General features: G+C 32.5%; 1 protein-coding gene across 1 annotated transcript in view; it reads left to right on the top strand.

Annotated features, from left to right (window-relative positions):
• The window catches only part of LOC128546241 (receptor-type tyrosine-protein phosphatase kappa-like), a 185,572-nt gene that overhangs the window by 5,989 nt on the left and 157,103 nt on the right, over nucleotides 1–22,480 (top strand). Inside the window, exons 6-19 of the mRNA XM_053530458.1 lie at nucleotides 128–186; nucleotides 963–999; nucleotides 1,854–1,957; nucleotides 2,959–3,087; nucleotides 3,742–3,887; nucleotides 4,859–4,994; nucleotides 5,310–5,429; nucleotides 6,940–7,036; nucleotides 7,915–7,979; nucleotides 8,708–8,842; nucleotides 10,808–10,936; nucleotides 11,107–11,267; nucleotides 11,405–11,540; nucleotides 12,654–13,996. Of these exons, the coding sequence (XP_053386433.1) occupies nucleotides 128–186; nucleotides 963–999; nucleotides 1,854–1,957; nucleotides 2,959–3,087; nucleotides 3,742–3,887; nucleotides 4,859–4,994; nucleotides 5,310–5,429; nucleotides 6,940–7,036; nucleotides 7,915–7,979; nucleotides 8,708–8,842; nucleotides 10,808–10,936; nucleotides 11,107–11,267; nucleotides 11,405–11,540; nucleotides 12,654–12,740 (1,541 nt within the window). The 3' untranslated portion in view covers nucleotides 12,741–13,996. The remainder of the gene's footprint in view (nucleotides 1–127; nucleotides 187–962; nucleotides 1,000–1,853; nucleotides 1,958–2,958; nucleotides 3,088–3,741; nucleotides 3,888–4,858; nucleotides 4,995–5,309; nucleotides 5,430–6,939; nucleotides 7,037–7,914; nucleotides 7,980–8,707; nucleotides 8,843–10,807; nucleotides 10,937–11,106; nucleotides 11,268–11,404; nucleotides 11,541–12,653; nucleotides 13,997–22,480) is intronic.

The raw sequence follows: 22,480 nt of genomic DNA, 5'->3' as shown, positions 1-22,480 counted from the left end.
CGAAGCTGCAAAGTCGCCATATGACCTATAATTGTGTTGGTACCCAACAAATAAATAAATTAATATAATCAAGAGCAAACTGTGAATTTTCTCACTAAATATAATCAAGTAATTATATGCATTGTAGATGATGCGACACGAGTTGTTCTACAAAGCAAAAACTATATCAATGCTAATTATATAGACGTAAGTATAACGCGTTATCAGCAGTTTTCGCTTTTTTTTTATTATGATTAAGCTAAAATTTCGTTTCCTCTTCTTGGAGCTTTTTAAATATCATTCCATTACAAGTAAATGATTGGTTAGATTCCATGGCCATATTTGACATGCATTTTAATAGAACATTTTTTATTCTTTAGGCATTTTTATGTTTTACATGCCATGCCTTTTTGTTTCCATTACGTGTGTTAGAGATTCACCTGGAGGGGATTACTTTTATTTACACTGTCCCATGTCTTTGGAACATGGTGGGGGTAAGAGTGAGGTTGGGTGCGCACCATAAACCGGTTTAAGCTCCCCAGTGGTGTTTTTGCCACTGACCGTTCCAAGGCGGTGCCCCACTGTGTTCCTTTGTTTGTTCGTTTTGTCCTTGTGTGTTGACTTTGTGTGCGCGCGTGTGTATATGCTTATTGTTCGTCTTGTCCTTATGTGTTTGCTTTGAGTGTGTGTGTGTGTGTGTGTTGTTCGTTTTGTTCCTTTGTTTGTTCGTTTTGTCCTTGTGTGTTGACTTTGTGTGCGCGTGTGTATATGCTTATTGTTCGTCTTGTCCTTATGTGTTTGCTTTGAGTGTGTGTGTGTGTGTGTGTTGTTCGTTTTGTCTTGATGTGTAAGCTTTGAGTGTGTGTGTGTGTGTGTGTGTGTGTGTGTGTGGTGCACGCGTTTGCGTGCTGGGGGGTTCGTTTTGAGGAGGCTGCACTTTTGGTGCGTGGCATTCCCTGTTTGATATTTTTCTTTGTTTTTAGGGTCACAAGGCGTCCCCAGCTTATATTGCTTCCTTGGGTAAGTTATATACATTTCAGAATTCTGTAAGATAAGGTTTTGTTTTTTCTGTATTTCACAATTTTGAAGATAATGTTTAATGATTCATAAATTTCACGATAATCATTGTGTAAGATAATGTTTTTTTTATGTTTTATATATTTAGCAAATGTGTAAGATAATGTAAAGTTAGTTAAACATATTAAGTAGGCGTATTATACAGGTACGCTACAACTTGATAATAAACTTATTTGAAAAATTATTTTATATTTATCCATTATCATTGAAGCGTTATTTTAATCGCTCAAGCAAAAAGCGACTATACATTTAAAGCAGACGATGATCGTGTGACAAACTGATTTACAATTTCCTCATGTTATGCATTTAAGAAGATATGTTATCTTCCCCACTGATCATTTCACGCAAGGTGTTAATATTTTCTTTTAATGAGAAAATAAGTTGCTGCAACATAAAACATTATATACTTGAGTGATCAGGAAGTTTCGTTTTAAGTTTCGTTTTCATCCTCCATTACGTACGTCCTTGGTCATAAATAATTACAGGTTTTAGATAATCTTTAAATGTTTTTATACAGTCTATTGAAATCATGCTGTCGTAATTTACAAGTTATTCTCGTGTTTTGAAATTTAACAACAAAGTATTGAAGGCAATCATTCGCTTAGTATAACAATAATACAGCACATAAAAAAGCATTTGGGTTTAACTTATAAGTATTTATCATGGCCTAAATAATTACATGGTGTGAAAATACTCTGTCTACCTAAAGCTGTAAAGTCGGGGGCGTTAATATAATGTAGGTCTTACCAGTGACTTTAATGTAATTTGATGTATATTGCCTATGTATTTTTCCAAAGGGCCAACTAAGAGCACAATGAGCGATTTTCAAGATTTTTGGGAAATGATTCGGCAAGAAAGAACAGACAAAATAGTCATGTTGACTAACTTGGAAGAGTCTAAGGTTTGTGTTCTTGTCTTGAACATTTTCTTGATATATGTGATATTCAAAATCAGAGTGCCGATAATATTTCTTAACACTATAGAATTTTATGACGACATAATTTAAGGTAGTTGACTGTAATGACAATCGGCAATTTCTGTTCGTTTACGTATTCCCGGTATGCGATTCCAGCATTCTCCGGTTGTTATGTTAATAAGTCTCTGTTGTGGCCGAAAGATGCTAAAATAGAACACGGAGACCACGTTATTGCACAAATATTGCCGGTTTTCATAAGGGGTCTCAGTAAGCCGTCTCAACGTAAATATTTTCCGACAATTAAGGTACAAACCTGTCTATAAAGACCACCCTTAGGAGAGCCAAAATGTGGTCTTTATTGGGAGATGGTTTTTATTCACAGGTTAGAATACACTGTAAATAATAAAATGGGAAACAAAACATGTGGTCTTTAGAGTCAGGTGGTCTCTGTTCAGAGGTGGTCTTTAACACATGTTTGACTGTATTTTATTTAATTTTGGATTGTATATATATATATATGGGATATTAACAATTACTAATAAAACAGCAAAGAAACATATTTCAAGCTTCATGAAAGTACACACAGTCAAGTAATTAAGATTTCATTTTGGCCAGTCTCAATAAAAAACGATGAAATAAATACTACATCCAGTGTATATTTCGTTAATTACAAATTAACATTTTATTTGACTCCTTTAAGGAATATGTCCTATAACGAAGATCGGCGATTCCCTTGCTGTATGAATTCGATATTCTCAAGTTGTTATTAGAAACCATACATTAACGTCCGATGAATACAGAAATAGCATATGCAAGGAAATTGCCATAACGGGTCCTGTACCTTTAGACATCAAACTGAATAATTTCTGAAGGTTACAGTTTTGGTCAAACATAATGTAGAAAAAAAAATCGTATTTTTTAGTAAATATTACCTTAAATTACAATGAACATTTTTGAAATCACATCTTCATATTTCTATCCTATAGAAAATGAAATGTGAACAATATTGGCCAGAACAAGGAGGAGCTAAGAAGTATGGTAAATACAAAGTTACAAGCGCAGCTGAGAAAAGGTTTACTGAATTCACAGTTAGAGAGTTTACCATAAATGCAAAGGTAATATGTGTTGTATTTAAAAGATTACTTTTTATAAAAGGGTTCACTTGAAAAAGTCATTGAAAGTGTATACTCCCCTTATTGTCACTTTTATTTACAAACTATATCACGTAGCTTTTACATAATGAAAGCGTATATACATGTACTAAAATGAGTTTGTTTGATGTAAGTCACACTGATACAATGTTTGGATTACTAGTATACGTTTTCGTTTTAGCTTTGATGATACAGAAAGACTGACGATGTTGTCCGGGCATTTATACGAGCTTGGGAGGGTATCTCTTTAGAATCACCGACCTCTCTAAGTCACATTATCATTATTACATGAAATTCTCACATGAAAGAATACTAGACACCAACCGAAGCTATTCTTGTCTTTCTTTCAAATCCTCAGCGGTGACGTGCAGGCGAGTCAAAGTCAACGGCTTTAACCAATGGAGCCGTGTAGCCCACACTTTCCCTACCCCACGAGTAGATGAAGCTGTTTTTTGTGCAATTATGTTTTTCAATTATGTTCAGACGATAATGTGATGACAATGGGTTCTCGTGAATTTCTTTTTATTCGTATTTACATAAAGGTGAATATTTCATAAATGAAAACATCCATGAGTTTGATGATTATATCAGTGTCCTAATGATTACTTTCTAAATCAGTCTGAGACGAGACAAGTGACACAATATCACTACACAGCATGGCCTGACAAATCCGTTCCTGATGGTGTTGCAACTTTGTTAGAGTTCAGAGACAAAGTTGAACAATCACAAACAACAAATGTTGGTCCAATGGTTGTCCATTGCAGGTGTGTATATTTATGTCTTAAATATTTTAAAAGGTTCTAAAACGGACACACTACTAACATCTTTAAATATTGCAAGTGTTCCTTTGGGTGTATATGCTTAAGTTTGATAATAACTATGTTGGCAAAGTTAACCTTCCTGACTTAATATTGAATTGTGTAGCTTTCGTTCTGCATATAGTACGAACTCCTGCTTTTTCATATCCTACTGTCGTCCATAAGTCATAAATCAAAGCGCAATGGTAGTATAGTTGTATGGCAGGATAGCTGAATAGTGATGGTAAGCTGTTAGGATAGCGAGAGTATGTTGATATGATGAAATAATGAAATCCTTCTATCGCAGTCCTCCCACCCTATTTGTATTTACAGGCCTTTACCACTGGTAATCATCGTCTCTTGTTGGCTATGTTAGTCATTTTGTACGAAAACTATTTTGTTCATATCATCACCCATCTACCATTTGTCCAAGCGCGATGGAAAGATGACAAGATAGTAGAACGTCGATAATATAATAGTAGGATAATAGGATAAAACGATATTAAGATGGTAGAGTAGTAGGATGACCGGATATAAGGATGATAGGAATGCGATGAATGATAGGATAATAAACTAGAAGGATAGTGATAGTGGGATGATAGGATGGCGAATGAGGATACTAGGGTGATAGGATAGCGACATTCGGATGGTGGGGTAGAGGTGATAAGATAGCAGAATGGCAAATCCCATTCTAACGTCGTTCCATCTCTGTTCTATTTTTATTTTTTTTTACTTTTGGTTTTCTACTTTTCTACCATCGCAGTTCTACTACACTTCAATCTCCATCATATTATCATACCATCCTAATACTCTACCGTCGCGCTTTGATAATTGAACGATGAACGCTGGTAGGATAAATAGTATTCATATGCAGTTAGATGTGTTTGGAAAACAGATATGGCCTTGATTAAAGCTAACTCGCTGTTTCTTCAACACAGTGCTGGTATTGGTCGAACTGGAACCTATATCGCCCTTGATATACTCATAAAAGAAGGCAAGGATGACAATTATGTCGACTTTTTTGGCTGCGTGATGGCGCTTCGTGGACAAAGAGCTCACATGGTGCAAAATTTGGTATGTTTTATTTCTATTTTTTCTGTAGTATGCTGTGACTACAACTTAACAAAAGTCTCTTTAAAAGCAAACAACAGCGTTTTTATCAAAATTATATTTTAAAGAAAGTATATTTATATAACAAAATAGGTATAATACTCATCTAGTAAATATTTAAACAAAACTATTCCGTTATGTTTACAAAGATACTCGTATTCTTCAAGTGGTATTTCAGAAACAATATTTATTTCTTCAACGCTGTGTTTTTTATCTTATGACTGAAGGTAACCTTTCCTTAATGTTTGAAAACAAAAATTATCTATCGCTTTTTTACAGGATCAATATATATTTCTTCACCCCTGTGTTCTGTATGCTCTGACCTGTTACGCTGAACCGCTCTCGCTCACTTCAATACCAAATATTATGACAGATGAAAAAATATTACAACAGTATCAGGTATGTTACATAATAACAAACATAACGTACTTTCTAAAACAATATTAAATATGTTATATAATAACTTATAGTTTAACAATATCAGCTATGTTGCATACTTTTTAAGAAAACCAGGTATGTTATTAGCATACTGTTTAACAGTATCTAATATGTTACATTTTGTTGTCTAATACAGAATCCACAGTATAATTCGGATTTGTATTTACTTGTAAAGCACACGCAATATTTTTTCCAGAATTCATTCAGGTATATGATAAAATAACATGTTGAACAAAAGCAGGTATGTAACATAATATGTATTGTTATGCAATATCAGATACGTTACGTAATAACACTGATGAACAATATATATTATGTTACTAAATGATAAAAATATGTTTAACAGTTCCAGGTATGTTACATTATACCTACATTATAACATATTTTATTTTACACCAATTTAGATTAATCATTATTTCGTTGAAAGTGCTCTTTGTTTTGAAGTTGTGAATGTTGTTTAAGTATTCAGTTGAAGATTAAATCAAATTTACTTTTTACTTAGATTCATTGTTATATTTCCTGGTCATTCGGTATCATAGAGTACATTCAATTTTACTGTAATAAACTTCCGTTTCAGCCAAATGCTATGGGACGTGAGACATGTTGCTAATTTCATTAACTCTCATGAACAGCTGTTGTTGTTTATTTTTAGGGGGGGTGGGCTTTTTATTTATTTATTTGTTTGTTTGTTTCTTTTTTTGCCTGGTTGCGTTCTGTGCTTTTAAAGGATCTTCGAACAGATTTAAGTAACTATCAGACTTTCACAATAGTAGTCGTTTAGTGCAGTGTGGAAGCTGTAAAAGTCGCCCCCCACCCCCCAACTCGGTACTTCATTTGATTCAGTGATATTATATTTTTGGTCATTTTTCGCTTGGAGTCTTTGCAGTTTGATTATAATAGAATTCCACCTAGCCGAGCCGATGCTAGGTGGCATACGATAGTGTTGCACATTTCACATTTAATAATCTCTCATGAACAGACTGAGTTAAACTGAGTCTGCTGCTATTTTGTTTGGATGCATTCTATGCTTCAAAGGGATCTCCTTATAGATTTTATGAACTATCACAACAGCAAACTTTAAGTGCCGTGTAGTGGCTGTAAAACGTCTCCCCATATTTAGACTAAGTGTTGTTATATATTCTGGTCCTTAAGGATCACGAAGTCTGTCAGTTATTCTAAATTGTACCCCGATGCTAGAGCGTTTGATGGTTGTAGGGGCACATTTAATATATTTCATGGACAGATTCAGTCAAACCGTGTATGCTATTATTTTGCTTGGTTACGTTATATGCTTCCATAGCATCTTTGTGTAGAATTTAATAACAAATGAATTAATCCAGAAAACGCATTGACTATTATGAGCACTTTTCAAACCTAACTGATATTTATGATTAAACCGTGTAAGATTTTTTGCAATAAGACTTAAGAATTTGCATATCACGAAGTCATGGATGGACTTGTAACATTTCAGACTTTTACGGACATTCAAATACCGATGGACAAAGATCGTAGGTCAGTTGCAAACAGTAAAAGCAGAAAAGGAATTAGAAGTGGAGCTGACATTCCTTGTAAGAGAAATTTACAATAACATGAATGTTTAAAGCAATACTGTACAACTTCTATTAAGAGATCACCTAAGGAAAGGATACTTAGAACAGAGACTTATCACGCTTAAATTAAATGTAATGCGCATTAAACAGTTAATGTAAAAGATAAAAGTAAGGGTAGATTTCCAAGAAGTACAGAGCAGCACAAACACAGCCGTATAGCCATGCATCGCACAGTAGGCCCTCAACAAAAAGATGCTGTATTTAAACGCGAAAATATTGTAGACGGGTTGCTTCAAAAATCCAACAAGTACATTTTTTTTGTATGCAAAATACAGAAAAAGGATGGCGGGAAGAATTAATTAGTTCAGCGTTCAACAAACTACGTATAATTCAACTCGTGGCTTACAGCTTATAATTAGAAAGAAAATAGTTACAATCATTTATTTTCCGATATGCTAATAATGTTTAAATAGGTATACAATGATGAACCACTGATTCTGTTCTCATGAAGAAACTGTTTTCATCAAAGCTTTCATTATAGATCAGGAAGTTAATTTTGGTTATTTGTACTTGTTAAAAGTGGAGATAAGATTACACAAGATTGTATCCTAGATAAAGTATAAACGGGGAATCACCGTATCCCTGCATGAAATTATTTTAAATTGTTTGGATTATAGATTCTTTTAAAAGGGAAATTGTAAATATTTCAAAAGAAGTGTAACCAAGATTACAGTTAAAAAAAGATTTATGTCTCAATTTCAGATGATGTAATTTAAATGCGGAAGTGAAATTATCAGTTGTTACCTATCAAGACATCATCTGTTATTTTATCATGATCTCTTTAGGTACTTTCAAAACTGTACGATGATATGAATAAAAACTTTCATATTTTTCAGGCGACGACCATAGAGTGCCATTGACCTTAGCAGGGCATGATTACATAAATGCAGTCTATGTTAATGTAGGTTTGTTTAGATAGATTCTAAGTCAATTCAACTGAATTTAAATGACGACTCTTTAGTTTTAATAATTGAGGAAGATATGCAAATGGCCCGGGTATTTTTACACATATAAATGCACTAGAGAGTGCCATCTTCCTTCAGCAAATCAACTAAACATGCGAAAGAATTTTTTCTGCCGGATTAGGTTTCAAGCCACAGCGGCGGTGAAAGGCAAATGACCTGTCAGCAATCTTAACCAATTCACAGATCTGTCCTGTGTAAATTAAAGTTATGTGAGTTTGTACAAGCTGCATATGTAACTGTAGCATGAGTGAGTTTGTTTTTAGAAAAACAAACATTTTCCATATTGCTTGGGTATCGGAATCCTATTCACTTGTCATTTTCTGATATAAGTAATGAAAATACATCATCTTTATAAAGGTATTAAAGGCCGTCATTGGCAATTTATTTTATGTGTATTGAAATTATGGCATTAGAATATTGACTGAAATATTCTCTTACAAGAACTGTTTGATTAATTATCAATAGATGTTGTAAACAAATAAGAAAATATAATCGGTTTAGATATCACTTTTTTCCACATTAGGCCTACTGAGAATTATATATGACTTATTTTCACCTACAATTTTCTGACACAAGTTAAGAAAATACATTGTGTTTATAGTGAACAGTATTCTTGTTGTCAATATCATGTGTATGAAAATTAATTTAAATATTTACATTTCAGGGATACGAAAAGTCCAACAAATTTATTCTGGCACAAACACCTTTACCGAATACAGTGGAAGATTTCGTATTTATGTTGTATCAAGAAAAGTGCCCATGTATTGTATGTCTTGATGAAGAAAATATAAAGGATAAAGTAAGCTCAGTTGACGAATTTTCTCCTCTATGTCTATTTATTTATATAATTTCATTTTCCACGCTGTGATTTATTTGTTATTTTCGTCCAGACGTAGGAATCAACAGTGTTTAAGTAATAATATAGATCTATCCTGAACAGTAATTCGTACTTGAATAGAATCGCTCTTTAGAGCTCAGATAAGGAGGAACAAGGAACACCACGCATCTAAAAATCAACAATGCCTTTATTCAAGACTAATATAACTGTTTGAGATGTTTTATTTCTTATATGAAGTATTTCTATCTACATCCTTGCCGACATCCACAAAGCATTTTCCTGTTTAGGTTGGTTTTCTATACCAGCGCGAGGCTATTACGTTTGGTGTTATGACGTAATAATTGTGACGTAAATATAGTAATTTTGTAACATAATAATGTCACTCTTAGTATTGTTTGTTTAATGGGAAAACAAATCGGGTCGTTTTAGAAAATATGATATTTTCATTTGAAGTATATTGAATTTCACTATGGGTAAAACTCATGTAGAAAAAAATCAATCAACAAAGATATTCTTCGAGTATTTGCAATGGTTTAGTGTTTGGTCAATAATGTATTACTATGTAGACTTTTCAAGATAAGTAATTGTTCTGTTTGCCAAACTAAATACAAACTAATATAACAAATATTCATGTATTGAAATTTCGAAGTCAACTGAAAACGGTAAATATGTTGGTCAAAGTCCAGATTATATAAAAAGATCCTGGAATCTGTCAAAAAAGACATATCTTTTCTAATAGATCTAAGTATACTAAGTATTCAGTTTAGTTCCTAACACATTTTAATTAAATTGTTTCGTCTTTTAAGATGATGTATTTTACTTATTATATAAATAACTTTCACGGGAGACATATTAATCTTTTCGTCGTTCTAAAACCCCTGGTCGGATTTCAATGTTTGGTATCAAGTCCAGTTGTACATATCATCGGCACATCTTATATGGAATATCTGTTGTGGAGTATAACCCCTTAATCAATAAAATTTAATCAGACTACTTTTCCTTTACTTTTTGTGAAATTTGAATGTTTTCCTGACTAGATATTGTTTCCTAACATACCAACTAACAAATATACATAATTATATTGATGTTTCGAAGTCAACTTAAAACACTAAATAAGTTTGTCAAAATCCAGATTGTACAAGTAATCTTAGTACCTGGCAAATAAAGCTCTTATTCATCAGAAAGAGTTGTGTTATAATAATTATATTCATCAGATTGTAGTGTCGTTTGAGAAGATTCAAGTTTATCACTTTATGAATAAGTTTCACGGGAGATATTCAAAAATATGTATTACTTTGCCGTCTGTCCGCCCGCTAGCCTATTCGTTTGTATTCAGTTTGACCGGACTTCATCTTCGATGGTTGGTATCAAGTCTAGCTGTGCATATCATCGGCATGTCCATCTTGGAATATCAATCGTGGAGCTCTTTTATTAATAAATATTTTTGGTCCACTTCTTTTTTATTATTGGTGGGATTTCGTCAGTATGTTTTGCTTTAAATTAGATATCTAGTGGGAAGAAATGACCTCTTAGAAATATATTTTTGAATAAAATTTGTCTGGATTATATTCATTATTGGTGGTCTTTCTTCAAATGCCTGGTTTGTACTTTACCTAGTTTTACGTATATTACGGGATTTGGGGATGAATAATTTTTCATCCTTTGACTTCCCTACATAAAGTCTATACAGCTATATTCACAATTTTCAATGTTACTTTCCCTGTATCATTTTTACACTTACTTCCACATTCTATTTCCTGACATAATCCTGTTTTAATGCATGGGAAGACGACATGTGTTTTTAAAACACACATCTAGTGTTTAGATAACTTGTAAATGTAAGGCAAAAATAAATTAAATTTAAATAAAATAAAAAATCAAATTAAAATAATGGCACAGTTGATTATTTTCTCTCTTTTTTTCCAGACGGTCGGGTACTATCTTCCACATGCCAATAAAGCGTCCAAAGTTGGGCATTTTCAAGTGACATGCAAGACATGTAACTCAACGGAAGATATAGTTGTTCGAGAGTTGACGATTTTACGCAATGGATCGGTATATTGAACAACCTTACACTTTCCTACAAAAATTACAAGTTTGTTACTCATAATAATATGATTAATGAAATAATACTAAAAATTATAATCTTTACAGTTTTCTAGAAACACATTACTTCATGGTTAGGTTTTGCATTCTCGTCTTATTAAATATGCATATTTTCCTAGCAATCATCAGAAGAATTGAAAATCAAACATTACCAGTTCAGAGGTTGGAATAACTCCGAAAGTGCCCCTTCAAGAGTTGAACTTTTCTTAAAGATGGTTAAGGACGTTGAAAATGAGAGAAAGGCTCAGAAATCGGAACAGCCAATCGTAGTTCATTGCTTGTAAGTATTACATGCCATTAATGTTTAAGCTGTATTTCTTGTTATTTACATGAATGGTTGTGCATTACACTGAAACTGAATATGCTTTTAAGTTTAGAGTCATACACGACATATATTTACGTATATTTATTTCTTAGAACTGGGGCCGAAAGAAGTGGTCTTTTCTGTGTTGTTTCTTTGCTTTCGGAGAAGCTTCTCTTTGAAAAAGAACTCAGTGTACTTAATACACTATGTCAAGTTCGCACTAGGAGGCGGTCAGCTTTTCATGACATAGTAAGTAAATAATTTTGTATCATCTTAGTTTCTAATTCGAACATTTGGGCTAAAAAAAGTGAACGTCTTGATCCACTCGAATCAAATTAGGAAATTGCGCATGTACATAGAAGTGGCTTTAGTCGCATATTACACACTTGCTGGCATGCCAGTCAATTGTCAGATTTATTGCCCGAGGTGTGAAATGTTTTATAACTTCATTTAAAGAAATATATTCACAGCTTTCCTTTTTCAATGTTTGACTTATTCTGCTAGTATACATGCGTTGAATATAGACTAGTTATGTAGCACAAACTATGGAACGTCGATTTATATATGAAGCTATGTAATTATATATATATATTATGTTTATTATGTTAGACAAAAGTATCTTCATGTAATTTAATGAATATGGCAATGACATATTTGATTATTAAATAAGATCAAGTGTGCCCCTAAAACTGATGTCTCATTATAGCCTTATGACATTGATACTAACACGTGTAATCCCAGAATATAATTATTATTAAGAAAGGATAGAATGTGATATTATTGTTTGTTCTATGTCTATGTTATACGTTAGAACGCATTGCCTATGTAAGATATTTGTCTTGCCAAAAGCTGGTATCTGCTGTTTGATTCACCAGTTCTGAAATGATTTTTTTTTTTTCTTCTTCTTTTTTTCAAGAGCTAAAAATCGAAATCACTTTAGAGCTATCCAGAGATTGTATTTTTATTTCGAAAAAGGTTTTGTTCTTATCGCAGTCCTCCTGTAAACTTTGACAAATTCTAGATTTTACTTCAAAAATATTGTTATATGATTTTAACAACACATTGACCAAATATACAATGCAATTTTTAAAATCTGTTTGTATTCAAGATTGTTGACAGTTACGAATAAAAGATGAACGAAGGATCAATCCGTACTTACTTCATAAACAACCATGTCAAAAAAGCTCAAAATACTTTATGTTAAGGTATTTAAAATGAAGTATAACATGCATGTGTGTTAAGTAATTAAGAAGAAATTGTCAGTAATGCGGAATGTGTGAATCAAACATTAACACTTAAGCATACAACATTTGTGTGCAGTTTATACGACTTAGCTAAAAAAAATGTTTATATTTATTTCAGGAACATTACCGGTTCTGCTACAAATGTGTGAAGGAAATGTCCGAGATTTCCGACTCAAGCACATACTACAATATGAACAATATGTAAATGGGAAAGGAAATAAAACTGACTGCATTTCTCATCAATGAGTCTGTTTGTAGGAGTTATAGATTTATCTTTTGGAATTATTAAGTGATAACATAGTCCAAATGTAAAACAATCAATATTCACGTACTGCTGAAGTTAGAATCTTAGCTTTTTCATTATCATGTGTTACAAAAAGTGTTTTCAGTGATCTATGTTGGTGACCGCTTATATATCCTGCGAGACACATACGCGATTAAGGCATCTAAAGCTATAAACGTTCGCACTGAATCCAGTCTGTGTTATTATATTATTCGGGATTTCAAAAATGAACGTAAATGCAAAAGTGATTATATTTATGTCGCTTATCCTTAACATGGCAATGTTCAGTGTCCCCGTGAGAAGCAATGTGATATTTATATAATATAAGTATAGTTTTAATATATCAGTTTTACTTAAGGCAAATGAGACATTATCTAATATTTATATTTCAATATCTATGTTTTACCAGCATACCTTTTCCCTCAGCGAGGAGTAAGTCGAATATAGTAGATGTGAAAATACATATACACCGTTATCAGCCTTTTAACGATTGCATAAATACCTCCTCCTAAAAAATGTATATTTGTTAAAGAGTCTTTGAGGCCTGGCAGAGTAAATGGCCATTGGACGTGGAAAGAGTAATTACAAAGCGCATATCAGGCAGGGGAGTATTGATCATATTTAGTGATAGCTCTAGTTTATGTGTGTCACACGTAATATATACATTGTCGTCAGCTATATTTCTATTTTCATACTTCAGCGGTTTACTTGTTTCTATCAAAAGGAAATAAATGATACATGTAATTGAAAAATACATGTATGTCATTTACAACCTTTCTTATCAACCAACAAGTTGAAATGCATATAATGTGTGAATAATGTTTCACAAACAATAACTACTATAAAATGCTGCTTAAAATTAAGTTTATACTGACTTTTTTCTAGTTAATCATGGGAAAATGACAATTCGATAAGTTCTTTTGTCATTTTGTGTACTTTCTATGTTATTCCTTCATTGTTTTGTAGAGTTGCATATTAATTACGAGTATGTACGTTTCCGTTAATTTTAGTTAAACGGTTCATTTTTAGCTGCTTAATCACTGTTAGTACGCACGTGTAAGAGTCTTATTGAAAGTGATTTCTTAGGGTTAGCTTTACAAAGCTTATAACAAATAAATATTCCTGATGACCTTGCTTCGATCACGTCGGGAATTTTTGTAAACATTTTACTGTATAAGGTAGACAATGTGATGTTTGATTTTATGCTTTACAAATAAACATCAAAATTTGAACAGTTTGATTTGTTCCATACTGTCTATAAAATTGTTTTACTTTCTATGCATCCATTATGCGTATTGTTTTGTACCTGCCTTTGTAATAAAGAAAAATTATAGTTACACGTTGTTTTTAGTTATTTTATGATAAATTCATGTACAAATACATAAATGTTATCATAGAAACCTAGTCTGGTGATTGCCCCTACACAATTGTCAATTTTTCTCATAACCAGAACATTTTAAAGGTGATAAAGGTTTATCAGGCTTGCATTCATGTTAACGTTGACAAAACCTAGATGAAGGACACGTACATACATACCCAAACAGAAAATGCAGGAACATTCATAAAAGCAAGTCTTTGACTGTTGTTTTACAGAATGACCTTGTGCAAAAATTTCGAGTACTAACAGGCAACGCGTTCAATAAACGTTTCAGTTTATTAGTAAACAAGTGTGGAATAAAGACCTGTCATAGAGCATCAATTTATAGGAGTCAGTGCATTATCTTCCTTACATTGCAAAGAAGACCAAGTACATTGATAGTTCAGTAATGGTTGTGTCTGTTGACCAGTCTGCACATGCGGTGTAATAAATCGGACTACTTAAGATGTAAACATTATCAAAGAAACACTACGTGATGGTAGCATAATCGAGTGGTTGATGTCATTAACATGGGTCACTTTCCCGTCACCAGCGTGTGTCCGAGCGGTGCACATAGCTTGATGAAAATGCCTGGAATTATCTGATGCAAAGGTCGACGGTTCTGCACATTGCAATATTTACGTATAATTATCTAAAATTATACACGTAAAGACGATTTTGGTCTCATGCTTGATTCTACGCTTGATACATCCTAGTTTTAACTATGGAAAGTTTCGAACAATTTCCTTTACAAAACTAAAAGTGGAATTATTCATTAAGGAAACATTAAACAAATGGGTGAATATTTAAGTAGGTAACATTATTCATTTTTATTTCAAGGTTTTATACATACACGTCTTGCGATAATACGACAAAAGCTTGTGAGTATGGAAGATTTTATTACAAGTCAGGCAATAACAAATAAAAATCATCTATCAACAGCATTAACAAACTGAATTTTCTTGTTGTAATGCCACTTTTTATATACAAAAGGAAGAGTAATTTTTTAAATTTTGGTGGTCTTTTCAGACTTAATTTCTACGGAATCTGAGGATGAATAAATTTCGCTTCATTATCATTTTGCCTTGCGTTAATCTTACCTATTAAATGAAAATTGTTTTTTTTTCAACTGCAATTGTTTCAAGAAGGGTTTTCACTAGTTAGTGTTTTAATTGTGGTAACGAATTTTCCTCCATTTTCCTCTGCTTTGAAATTGAGGAAGAGTCAAATTTAATGTCATTGTTTTCTTCTTTGTCAGGTTTGCTGTCATCAGCTTCTGGTTTATCAATAACTGAGAATGTCAACAGCTTCTGGTTTATCAATAACTGAGAACGTCACCAGCTTCTGGTTTATCAATAACTGGGAATGTCTGATCCACACTTTCAACAATATCGTTTGTTTCAGATGTGCCTATATCCTTTTGCCTTTGTTTTTTCTGAGACTATTTCATCGTCAGTTGTCTTTCATAAGCGGGATTCTCGAAACAACCATGACCACCGTCGTTGGAATCATTATCTGTGTTCACTTGATCTAAAGAGTGCGTGCCCACCTGATTTAGGTCACTGAGGCTTAATTTTGATGAGCGATTTTGTAGTGTAAGAGATAATTCGGAGTTAAACTGGCTGCTTTCGACAGGTTTGAATTCTGTCGAAGTGATTTCTGGCGCGTTTGGAAACTTAAAATCAGATCAACTCTATACTAGTGTTGATGGAATATTATTTCTATATATGTCTCTTTAAAGATTAATTTATATTTAACGTAATAATATTAACATATACATTTAGTTAGGAAGGTTTAATTAAGGCATTATGTTCCGAACAGATGAAATGACAATTTGTTATAATAAATCATTAAAAAGGAAATATGAATGAAATATGCAAAATCCTAACTTTCAACTCACACGTTACATGTAAACGTGCCGGAAAATGGGTAAAATATAGGAATACAAATTTAGCATTGAAATTCAAAATCATTATTTACTCAAACATTCATATTGCAACAAATATATCTGATGACATCTAAAATAGAAAAAGTGGAATTTCAAAAGCATACGAAGTATACCGACGTAGTATGTTAAGAAAGGCCGCGTTTTCTTTGTTGTCAAATCTCCTGAAAACGTAAATAACTGTAGTCTTGAAAATATTTCAATATCAGCCAAAGTAGCAAGCAATTTCATTATTTATTTTACTTCTGAATATAAGTAGACACATTAATAAGAGTAACTTGAAACTTCGATATAAATACCATGTCAATACCAGTCGGTATGACAGAAACGGCAACAGATCATGACATTCCAGCTTAATCCACATGCCGTCCGTTTTCTGATTGTGTTTATTTGTATCCGTCCACCTTACCACGAAATTACATAAAAGGACCACATATTAACATATGCTTTCAAGAGTCTAACAGCAGAAATTTTACTGCAGGACATTGATTCTTAGAAAGCTTAAAAAGAATATATAGATCTATTAATAAGGCCACACCAATTTGATTACTTGGTCAACGGATTTCCCGCTCCATATTTTTCCAGAATCAAAAAAAAATATTGTTTTTGAAATTCAGCTTCCGCTGGTTTCAGTTTTTGCAAACGGATTTCAAAATTTCAGGGCGGGCATTTTTTTTTCCCCACTGTTTAGGAGCCTTTTTGTTACTGTGAAGCGACAGTAATTCATAAAATTTAATACTTTTAATCATAATTTTCATTCACATGTTTAAGGCTCTGTATTGCCCTAGTTTGCAAAACTGATATGCCGATATGACAGTTAGATTGTATAACTAAATCTTGGGAAGGTCATTAGAAAGAGTTTCCGCAAAACATTTTCTTCTCAAGATGAACATCAATATCTCATTTAAAATAGTGTCATCTAATAATAATTGGTGATTAGAACAAAATTTTGCTGCGATTCCTAAAATTTTACACGAATATCAGCAGTAACTGGGTGAACAGGTGATATAATTCAATTTGGACTTCACATCTAGTGTTACATCATGGAAATTTAACTCTGTATGTGATACAACAGTAACTGCTTCGGGCAGCTTTGGTAATAACGATTCGATCCTCAGAAATTTGTTGTGAATACACATTATCCCGTTATTTACAAACTACCAATTTCGCTAAATATCTTAGTCGTACAAAAAAAGATTCTTATCAGACTCTTATCAGATACAGTTTCTGAATATCCTCACATGATTTGTCCATTCTAAAGTGCCCATCAAAATTATACTGGTAGTGAATCCCAATTTCGGCATTTTTTTTAGAGAGCCACTAGGCAATGCTACATTTTTTAATTTATTTTTTTAAGGGGGATAATGTTTTTATTTCATAAGACATATAGATAATTACAGACAAGCTCTATGGCTTTTCAATGACTACACTAACATTTTAACAAGGAACTACATGTACTCATCATTCAATATAACATATATGTAACTATACAGATTCAATACCCCCTTTTATATGGTGCAGAAGAGAGCAAACGAGAAAACAGACAAAAAAAAATACAACAAAAAATATAAATATTGTATACAGTGCAAACAATAAAGAATGCTACAAATTTTCACATTACTGTAAAAGGTTGATAATTTTTTTGATAACTATTTAATATATTGATTTTATATCCATTGTACAATATTCAGTACTATTTAGTTTAAAAATTACCATTCAAATGTAAGTTACATAAAAAGTGTCTTACAATTGCACATCTGTCAAATTCTAAATCAGTCATATTTGAGGCTTGATATATCTCCCATGAACACTTAAGGCTATTTCTTAAACCAACGATGCTAGGCATAACCTGGTTCCATTTACATAAGTATTTATACTTTTTTGTTTCTAAAAAAAGAATATCAAACATGTAGTCTTTTCCCCCAGATCCCAACAAAACAGTCTACTTATTTATTTCACAATTTGGGTGAAAATGTTCAAGTTCATTTATTATATATTGTATGACTGGCTTAACCGTTGAACATTCCCAAAAGAGATGGATTAAAGTTTCCTCCTGGCTCTGACAAAAAGTGCACAAATTATTATTCTTAATTTTCATTTTAAACAGTAGGGAGTTTGTTGCTAAAATTCTATGTATTATTTCGCAATTTTACTTTTTGTACACATCAATTAAGTTACGTCTTACGTACCCAGTCCATGAATCCATGATGTGCATACCTTACCTTGAGTCCAAAATTGGGTAAAACATGTGATAAAAATTCAATTCTGTTGTGTAGTCTGTTTGTGCATTCTTAGGACAAATATAGTAAGGGCAATGGAACTAAAAACACGTTTGTGTAATAGAGTCTGACATTTGTAAAATATATGCTTTCAAGTTCATATAGGGTTCAAGCCTTTGACATCCGCACATTCACCTATTCCAAATTTTATGTAGAGCAATAGGCATAAATAATGTATTGTTGAAATAACTTTGATTTTAAAACATTGCTTCTATCAGCTATGTAAAATGAACACAATTTTCCGGCGGAGAAGGGGTATACGCACATGGAACTTAATTAGGGTAAAGGAATCCTAAAGAGCTTACAAACTTACAATCTAAGAAAACATGCATAAAAGACTTACTTTTTTATTTTTCAAGTAAAGTTGAAATACAAGAATATTATGTAACTGTTTATAGATCGTTTTTCAGAATTGTTTAATGGGTACCGTCATATCTATTTATCAAAAAGAAACTGAAGATGATAATGCATTTATTGTTAAGACTAGCATCATCAAAACAAAGAACAACAGGAAGTGCAAAATTAGTCATTGAATTTACAAGTGAATTGGGCCGTCAGTGGATGATGATTTCCTGGTATCTGGTGAAATTTCATTGAAAGTTGACAGACACTATAATATAAATATCTTGGGTACCTAATGTACTGGTGAGGTGAGGTGATTGCAGTATTTCCAATATATATAATGATTTCTGTAATACACTACATTAGAGCAACAGCTTTCCTATTCTTATGTAGTGACATAGAATCGAAGGCGAAACCCTTTATGTGGTTAGGGTACTGCCTTGCCTAGGATACAAACTTAGCGAACACATTAGTTCTATACACTAGAAATATGGTTAAATTGCCAGATTTTCTTGTATCCGCCTGTTGTCTCTCCAGCATGTTTACATCTCTCAATGTTTGTAAATATTACAATGTAGCATGACCCGGTAAACATAAAGATATATTGGAGTCAGGTGTCGAGTGGCGGGACAGTTTGTCATTAAACCTTCAATATTTAAAGATCTTTGGTTCTTTTATGTATTTTCAAACCATTTTGATATGTTTTGACAGTGCTTTTGTTTTGTTTTTTCTTCGAATCTCTCCTCGCCCGCTCCAAAAATAGGTGAAATCCAAAAACAAATATCTTTATTTCGCTCGCCCTCTCCTAATTTTTTTGGAAAAATCCAATGACCAAGAAATTAATTTGGTGTGTCCTAACAGTTAAGCTAATTTCAAATTGTCATAGAAGCGTTATGTTTCATATCTTTTTGATATACAGATCAAAATCAAATTAATTACAGCTGACTGACGTTTGTCAGGTTTTTTATGATTCTGTTAACTGAATAAGGATAGCACTTTAAAACTGTGTCAAATGATGAAAGTCTAGCACGAATCTGTTTCGCTTTCATTTCAATCATGGGTTAGTTCAGAATAAAACTGTTTTATTTTGTATATGTACATAAGTAAATAGATGTAAAGATTATGTCACATGTTAACTTACTTTTCGATTAAATACTGGAATATATCAGCGAAATAAAATTTCAGTCGCGTTAATTATCACTTCAATGAACGTGATGTTGTGTTAACGTGACAAAAAGTGCATGTGTAACAGTACTATGCATTATGTTTGAAATAGTACGCACTTGATACATGTTTAGCTGGAGTTATTGGCATTCTATTAATTAAATACAGCATTTTTGTTCATCTGGTGCCGCTTCTGTTTAATAGCTAGTCACAAACTGAGTTGATATTTGATATCTTTGTATTCATTTATCTATAGCTTTCCTGGAAATGCTGTGAAAATGAACCAAGTATGACAAGAATTACTGCCCTTGATTTTGCTGAGTAATATTTGCCGATAAATGTCATATAAACGTATATAAACTTTAGTTTATATTTTATACAAATGCTTATATTTACAAGACAATGACTTCCAGCAAATTCTTCTCAACAGTGTTATTGCCCTTTAACAAGTTACTACAGGAAAAGATGATAGCTGTAGATGTTTGCATTTGGTCATAGCTGCGTCCCTGTAAATGTTGTTAAGACAAATTTAGCATTATCAAGTTTTTGCCCTTGATTTAGTTAGACTAATCATTTTGCTTAAGCTTATACCTTTGATGTAATGTATAACTTTAAGATACTATATAATAAATATATAATATTTAACTTGATGAAGCTTTTCTGGCAAGAGTCAGACTCTGCCTAGAGTAATTGCCCTTTGCTTAACTTTTATCATATCTCCCGATTTTCTTTCATACCCGTTTCAAAGGGGATATCTAGAATTATATAACCTGTTTACTCAAGCAGAGCTATAGAAGCAATTATATTATACACACATACATGCATTTCAGAAGGAAGTTTTAAATACAGTAAACTTCTTTATCTAATAATTGAAGCACTTGGCTATTTAAGAACAGTTTACAGATTACTAGCTCAGGTAGGAACATAATAGCATTGTACGTTAAAACGCTGTTAATATTTTTAGTATTCTATGTGTAATTGAAACATTAAAATATATCAATTATATCGATTTAAATTTCGTAATACTTAAAGGACAATGATATGAGGTTCTTAAAGGGGAAATTGTTAGAAAATCTCACGTTTGCGGTTGTGGCACATATTTGAGCTTTTGGGGATAGTTATGGTTAACATAAATGTATTTTATGTTCAATAAAAGATTTATGTGCCAATCTGGACTCCCTTCTTCCGTTTGAATTAGTGACGCAGAAATGTTGGCGATAAGCCGGAAAATAAACCACTGCATAAATAATGAGCAATTTAGTCATCTCGAACCTATTTTCAGCAAACAAAGAAAAACGTATTTTGTGTTCATCCAGCCTCCTCCCTCAGTCCATCCGCTTAGACCCATCATTTCTGCAAAGTATCTTTTATATTTTTCTATCATTATGTTGATGTGACTCATTTTAACATGTTTTATATAAATATTTTCAATTTTCAATCTCTACAGTCTTTTGGTACATGTTCCTAAGTATACACTTATGCTAGTAAAAACTATTACAAAGTAGATATATTACTATGCTTTGTTTCATTCAGGGGCGGTTGAACGCCCCTAGATATTTCTAAAATGTTTAATATGATAGTTTTATACCATTCATGTGTAATATTTAGATTATATAACAATCAATTTTTTGCAATAAGTTTAGGACGTAACAGGTACTTGTTTATAGTCGACACTAAAATCGTCAATTTTCCACTGAAGATTAAAGTTTAAAATTTAGTTTAACCCCTTAAAATTGATTAAATCAATTTTCCGTTAACTTGCTAAAATTGCCTTTTCAGAAAGGCATATTCATATTATCGCTGCAGGTTCACCTTGTTTTTGCTTTTATATAAGACAGTTTGTCACGAACCCAAAACATGTAAGACGGAAGTATGATCGACTTAGCCAAACCAAGTCTGAAACATATTCATTTGTGTCATGTTAGGTGACCTGTAGATTTCAACTTTTCTATGTTTTTAGCTACATAACCTCTGAAACAGTACTATTGTACGGTACAGTGATTAGGAGCAACCGGTCATGTTTTGTTCACGTGACCATACATTTGTACACGTGTATTCATACATTTGGTTGTTTAAAATAAATTAGATTAAAACGTAGACCTTGGTTTATGGTGTTTATATTCGCCGAATTTACAATAAAATGGTTTTAACATGTTTAAGGCGTGCCTGGTAGCACTGCAACGCTTACCGTTATAGCAATAATTGTACTTGTGGAAAGCCTGGAAGTCTTTTCAGAGCTGTTGTTACGATGGTCTTAAGAACTGATAGAGATGGAAAAGATAGCATTCTTATGGCAGAATCCACCAAAAATAAATTGTTTTATTATATATCTATATAAATTCTGTAAAAAAATCGGCTTGTATTTCACAATTGAATATGAACAGGCAGAATAATCCGTATTGTACCTTTTAAATTCCGTATTGTACCTTCCGTATTGTATGCTGCCGGACTACCTTCATTAATATCCATGACCTGACACAGTTCTATAAATAGCGCAACTTAGTTCCATTTTAATATTGATGAACATTGAAGATTTCGTTCGTAACAAAACAACAAACAAAAAGGTGGAGGTATA

This window comes from Mercenaria mercenaria, chromosome 18 (assembly GCF_021730395.1).
Source record: "Mercenaria mercenaria strain notata chromosome 18, MADL_Memer_1, whole genome shotgun sequence".
Taxonomy (NCBI): domain Eukaryota; kingdom Metazoa; phylum Mollusca; class Bivalvia; order Venerida; family Veneridae; genus Mercenaria; species Mercenaria mercenaria.
Note: the sequence above shows the minus strand (reverse complement) of the source record. Positions and strands in the feature narration are given on the sequence as shown.